General features: G+C 40.5%; 1 protein-coding gene across 1 annotated transcript; it reads right to left on the bottom strand.

Annotated features, from left to right (window-relative positions):
- On the bottom strand, positions 1–1,415 carry LOC107794806 (zinc finger protein ZAT10-like). Its single transcript, XM_016617337.2, has one exon. It carries the CDS (start codon positions 954–956, stop codon positions 168–170), a length of 789 nt encoding a protein of 262 aa, XP_016472823.1. The 5' UTR covers positions 957–1,415; the 3' UTR covers positions 1–167.
- Positions 1,416–6,486: the final 5,071 nt, after the last annotated feature.

Below are 6,486 nucleotides of genomic sequence, written 5' to 3'. Positions count from 1 at the left end.
TGAATAACCAATAACGAAGTTCAACAAGAATGGCCTACTCTCTCTAACAAACAGTGTCCTAAATCAAGTACTCTAAGTAATAAAACTATAGTTTCTTTTTCTCAAAAAAAAAAATGGATCACAGTGAATCAATTAACTATTTTTTCTAACAATTTAACTAATTCCCGTCAATCCGAAAAATATAAACGCGGTTTCTTAGTAGGCATAGGGCTTTCTACTTCTCGCTCGCTGGAAAGTTGACTTTTACCTCTGCAGTCAACGGTCAGTCCCAAAGAAAATTCTGGCGGCGGCGGCAGATTCAGGTCAAAGTCTCTCACTGTCCGGGCTGAGCCACCGGCTTCCGACGATATCACGGTGTGGCTACCACCGGCTTCACGGCTACCCCCACCACCACCAATAATCTTGCCTTCGTAGTGGCGGCGTTTATGGCCACCCAAAGCTTGACCAGTAGGAAAATACTTGTGGCATATAGAGCACTCGTGAGAACGACCACTAGGGTTTAAAGAAGTAGTTGATGTAGAATTATCATCTGAAACGGTGGTGGCAGTAGTAGTGGAGTGTTTATTACGGTGGCTTGCTTTATGCCCACCAAGTGCTTGATAAGAAGCAAAAGACTTGTTGCATACGCTACACTTGTAAGAATGTTGCTCTATTAATGCTTCTTGATCTTCTCGTGGTAGTGGATCGTTGGTAATTTGTTTCTTTTGTTGTTGGACAGCAGCAGTAGTAGTAGTAGTAATATTATCATGATGAGTAGAATTTGTGCGGCCGCCGCCTGATCTAGCGAGCATGATAAGACAGAGGGCAAGAAATTCCTCTTCAGTTGGTTGGATTTCATTGCGAGGACGTTTCGAACGTTTTCTCTTGGTATTAGAATCCAAATTGACTTGGTCATAGATGGGTGGTATAGTAGGAGTTGATTCTGTTGTTGGTGATTTCAAAGCTTCAAGAGCCATAACTTGTTCTTGTTGTGTGATCAAATTCAGGAGAAAATACGATGAGGAGGAAGAAGGAAACGGGAAAAGTGAATAAGAGTTGAGTGAGTGAGTGAGTAAAGGACTAACGAGAAGTTTTGTATATAAAAAAGAAAGGGAGTGATGGGGAAGTTGGAAGTTGCGTTAAGGAATGGCGGTGGAGGAGTTGTGTACAGGTTATAGCTAGGGTATGTGTATAATAACAACACAGAGAGAATTATGTAGAAAACGTGAGTAATAGTATATTTTACCTTTTTCTTTTAGGTTTAGGAGAGCTGGAAGGTGGAGAGTGGTGGGGTACTTAATTAATTAGAAAGGAATTTCCACGTCTGGAGATGAGTTGGGGAATGGAAGTAGTGAAGTAGGGGTCAAGAACAACAAGAGTGGGGAGTGGTGAAAAAGGAAGGATTGGGCTTTTTCCCAGTTATGCTATGATTGAGCTTTTTCAGCGACTTACTTTTCCCAAGTCAAAAATAAAAATATACTCCTACTAGTAATAGGGGTGGCTCCCCAAATAAATCAAGGTTTATGACTTTTCTATCGATTTATCGGGAAAATCAACACTGTTTCTCTAATTATTTAATTTAAGGTTACTCGTATCTTAATTTACTAGTTGGAAGTGGGATTCTTTATATCTGAACAATCTTCATTCGTCAACAAGATTTTTTAAGCTTAACTTGCAGATGCAAATAAATTTGTTTTTCTATCTGACTCGAGAAAGTATCCCAATCTTCCTTTGTAATGTTAAAATACGTACCTCAAACTTTTCTCTAATTTCTAATTAGTAATTTTAAAAGTTGCATATGTAGTTTGGCTGCAATCGATTGACATATATCACCGTGAGAGTAGATTGAACATTATTAATTGCTCCGTTAGTACATACACTACTAGAAAATTGTCAAAAATCGTCCACAGAATACAGATCGAAATCGGTCGAAAAATAGATAAATTGGTCGCAAAAGTCAAAGAAAATATTTCTCACAAAGAAACCGACCACCATCTGCAATGACCCGGTCGGTCGTTTTGAGGGTTGTAGCCTCGTTCCCCCATTTACTGCTCATTTTGTACTTTATAGCTGTTATTTGACTTGCCGGGATAATCGGTTCGGGTCCGGAGAGATTTCAGAATGAAATGAGACACTCAATCTCAAAGTTGAAAGCTTAAGTTGAAATGATTGACCGAATGTCGATCTATGAGTAAACGACTTTGGAATGGTGTTTTGATGGCGTCGTTAGCCCCGTTGGGTGATTTTGGACTTAGGAGCGTGTCCGGATTGTGATTTGGAGGTCCGTAGTGGAATTAGGCTTGAAATGACGAAAGTTGAATTTTTGGGAAGTTTGACCGGGAGTTGACTTTTTGATATCGGGGTCCGATTCCGATTTCGGAAGTTGGAGTAGGCCCGTAATGTCAAATGTGACGTGTGTGCAAAATTTGGGGTCAATCGGACGTGTTTTGATAGGTTTAGGCATCGTTTGTTGAAGTTGAATTTCCTTAGTTTCAATAGGCTTGAATTGGGGTGCAATTCATGTTTTTAAAGTTGTTTGATGTAATTTGAGGGCTCGAAAAAGTTTGTATGAGGTTTTAGGACTTGTTTGTATGTTTGGTTGAGGTTCCGGGGGCATCGGGTTGATTATAGATGGTTAACGGATCAAAAGTGAAAGTTGTGTGATTGTTGAAGATGGACCTCTGCTGGTGTAACCGCACTTGTGGAGCTTTGATCGCGGGTGAGAGCTCGTCGGTGCGGGTTGGCTTGCACAGATACGAGATTGGAGGGGAGTTGCAGGTGATCGCAGGTGCGAGGACTGTTCTGCTCCTACGTGGCCGCAGGTGCGGCGAGAGGTGCACAGAAGCGGAAGGCGCGTAGGTGCGATAGGGAGTTCCGCATCTGCGTGACCGCAGATGTGGCAGGAGGACCGCGTAAGCGGAAGTGGGAAGATGAGCTGCGACGCCGCAGAAGCGGCTTGGATGCGCGCAGAAACGAGTTTGCAGAAGCGGAGTGAGGGACCGTAGGAGCGGAATGGGCCGCAGATGCATGTGTGATATTGTTTCTGCGATGCTGCAGAAGCGGTTAAGTGTCCGCAGAAGCAGAGAGCCTGGGGCAGATTATTAAAATAAGGGTTTGCGATTTTGGCTTCATTTCAAACATTTCAAGCACGGTTTGGGCGATTCTTGAGAGGATTTTCGAGGGGTTTCTTGAGGTAGATCCCTTGTGTTCATTTTTGATCAATAATCTTGCTTCCCCATTCCTACCTAGTTGGTGTGTATTTAAGGTGTAAATTGGGAGTTTGAGGCTAGGGATTTGGAGGGTTTGATTTGGGGATTTGGGTGACGATTTGGTGTCGGATTTTGATAAAGTTGGTATGGTTGGACTCGTGGTTAAATGTGTATTCGAATTTTGTGACTTTAATCGAATTTTGAGACGTGGGCCCGCAGGACGACTTTTGAGTCGATTTTTGCTGGTTTGCGGGTTACCTTCTTCAGGCCTTTGCCGAGGATTGCCGAGCGTGAGAGGAAAGCCTTGGATCGAGAATAATTGTAGTGGAGAAACCCTTGAGCCCTATAATTTGGTATTGCAATGTGAAGGGGTTTCGAAATTGAGAGCCATCTTAGAGAGAGAAAAAATCGCGCGTTCCGTATTTGGCAAAAAAAACTTAAGAGGGAAACAATTCAATTGTGCGTTTTATTTCTTTTCATTTGTATTTAGTTAATTTTATGTATAATTCTTATCTTTATGAATTCACATTTATTTATTTATCTGAAAATTCTTGAATATATAAATACAACCATCTCATTAAAAACAAATGAATAATGGGTCATGGAAAAAATATATTATTTTCACTTTTTTAAAAAATCAAAAAATAAAATTCACATGACTCAAAAAAATTTATTTTTTTACTATCCTATCCCAATTTGATGTCATTATATATTGTCCGCTAGTGCAAACTTAAATTTTTATTGTTTGATCTGAAGTTATTCATTTTTAATATCAAAGAGTAATTGATTGGATGTCTTAGTGAGATTTATCGTTTTACTTAGAATTGTGTTCGAAATAAATAAATAAAAAATTTCTCACTAAGCAATTATTTTAATAAGATAACTATAATTAATAAAATAATACTTATAGCAATCTTAATATCATCGAGACCAAAAGCAACATGTGGCAAAACATCATCACCTCAATGATAGTAAGATTGCTATAAGTATTATTGTCGAGTAACAAAGGTAATATATTGGTTTATATAAGCAATATATTGCTTATATCACCTTTAGTTTATAAACCAATATATCACCTTTATAGTTAGTTTATTCGACGCTAATCATCTTGTTCTTTATATATTGCTTATATTAACCAATATATCATCTTTATAGTCAGTTTACTCGACGATAATGACTAAAACAACGAGTCACTTTACTCCTTGATAATCATTAATTATAATATTTTTTTAATAAATCGCTCTGGGCAGGAGCGTTACTGGACATGGAGTAGGCGAAGCATATCATTCGTAATGGAAAGAAAGATACCATAAAAGTCAATTATTTTGTTGATAATATACTTCTACAATGTATTTCATATGGCTCAATAATACGTGAAATTCCCCAAGTAATACCCCATGTATAAATATGCTCATGTAAATCTCCAAGAATAAATCCCAGCTAAAATCGCAACAACTTTATTCCCATGTAATTCTGCAGGTACTAATATCCCCAAGTAAATCCACAAGAATAAATCCCCAACTAAAATCGCAAGAACTATATCCCCGGGTAATTTCACAGATACGTATATCCCCAGGTAAATCTCCACGAATAAATCCCCAACAAAATTCGCAGCAACAATATCCCCAAGTAATTCTACAAGTAAATAATATCCTCATGTAAAACCCCATGTGATTATCCCTATCAAAACTCGCAGGTAGTCTACCTGGAGATATTCATGCGGATTATTAAAGGAAAAATTATTATTATTATTTCCGTTCGCTTTCTTGCGGATTTTCCTACGAATATATTATATGCGGATTTAATTCCCAACTAATTCCCCATGTGTTATTTTCGCTCTAGATGGCGCTAAATGTACCTGCGGAATTTCCTGGGAATCCCGTTTTCGCAAGTACAATATTCTTATATTTAGGAATTTTAGATTTTCCCATGAAAATTTGCATGTATTACCTGCAGAAAAAATTACCATGTAAATGACACTTTTCTTGTAGTGAGTCTCGCAGGGAGGAGCTGTGCAGACAGTTTGAGCAGTTACGTTAGGAGGGCATATCTGTGACGCAGTACGAGATGAGGTTTTCTGAGTTGGCTCGTCACGCAGTTTGGTTGGTTCCCACTGATAGGGACAGGACTAGGAGGTTCATTGATGGCCTCACGTATTAGCTGCGGTTGCTTATGACTAGGGAGAGAGTGTTTGGTGCTACTTTTGATGAGGTGGTTGACATTGCTCGGCAGATAGAGATGGTCCGCAATCAGGAGCGCGAAGAGAGGGAGGACAAGAGGCCTTGTAGATCGGGTGGTTTCAGCGGTGTACCTTTTGGGGGGCAGTCCTACCACATCAGGGGTTGTCCTTATAGGCCCGCTCAGATGGTTCATCCAGCTCATTGCGGTGCATCAGCTAGCCACGGTTCTTACAGTGCTCACTCAGGCCAGTCTTCATTCAATGCACTACCAGCGCAGAGTTCTCACCATGCCTCGTCCGCTCATGCTTCTACAGGTAGTTCCTTGGGTTATCAGGAGTAGCAGTTCCGTCAGTGGAGGGGTTATTTCAAATGTGGAGACTTTGGTCATATCAAGTAAGATTGTCCTAGGTTATTGAGTTGGGCTCCACAGTAGAGTTATCGGCCGATGGCACCAACACCAGCAGTTACACCACCCACTCAACCAGCTCAGGGTGGGGCTCAGTCTGTTAGGGGTCGCCCTAGAGGGGGTGTCCGATCAGGTGACTGCCAGGCCCGATTCAATGTTATTCCTGCCAGACCAGATGTTGTTGCTTCAGATGTAGTGATCACAAGTATTGTCTCAATATTCCACAGGGATGCCTTTGTATTATTTGACCTTGGTTCCACTTATTCTTATGTATCATCGTATTTTGCTCATTATCTGGATATGCCCCGTGAGTCCTTAGTTTCATCTATTCATGTATCTACGCCAGTGGGCGATACTATTGATGTGGACCGTGTATATCAGTCGTGTATAGTGACTATTGGGGGATTAGAGACTAGAGTTGATCTCTTGCTGCTTAGTATGGTTGATTGCGACGTGATCTTGGGTATGGATTGGTTGTCTCCATGTCATGCTATTCTGGATTGTCACGCTAAGACCGTAACGTTGGCGATGCTGGGGTTGCCAAAGATCGAGTAGAGAGGTTCTCTAGACTATGTTCCTAGCAGAGTTATTTCATATTTGAAGGCCCGACGGATGGTTGAGAAGGATTTTTTATCTGTTGGCCTTTGTGAAGGATGTTAGTGCTGATACTCTCTCTATTAATTCTGTTCAAGTGGTACGAGATTTTCCGAAT

The sequence above is a fragment of the Nicotiana tabacum genome, chromosome 9 (assembly GCF_000715075.1).
Source record: "Nicotiana tabacum cultivar K326 chromosome 9, ASM71507v2, whole genome shotgun sequence".
Taxonomy (NCBI): domain Eukaryota; kingdom Viridiplantae; phylum Streptophyta; class Magnoliopsida; order Solanales; family Solanaceae; genus Nicotiana; species Nicotiana tabacum.
The sequence above is the reverse complement of the archived record's forward strand: the minus strand, read 5'-3'. Positions and strand labels throughout refer to the sequence as shown.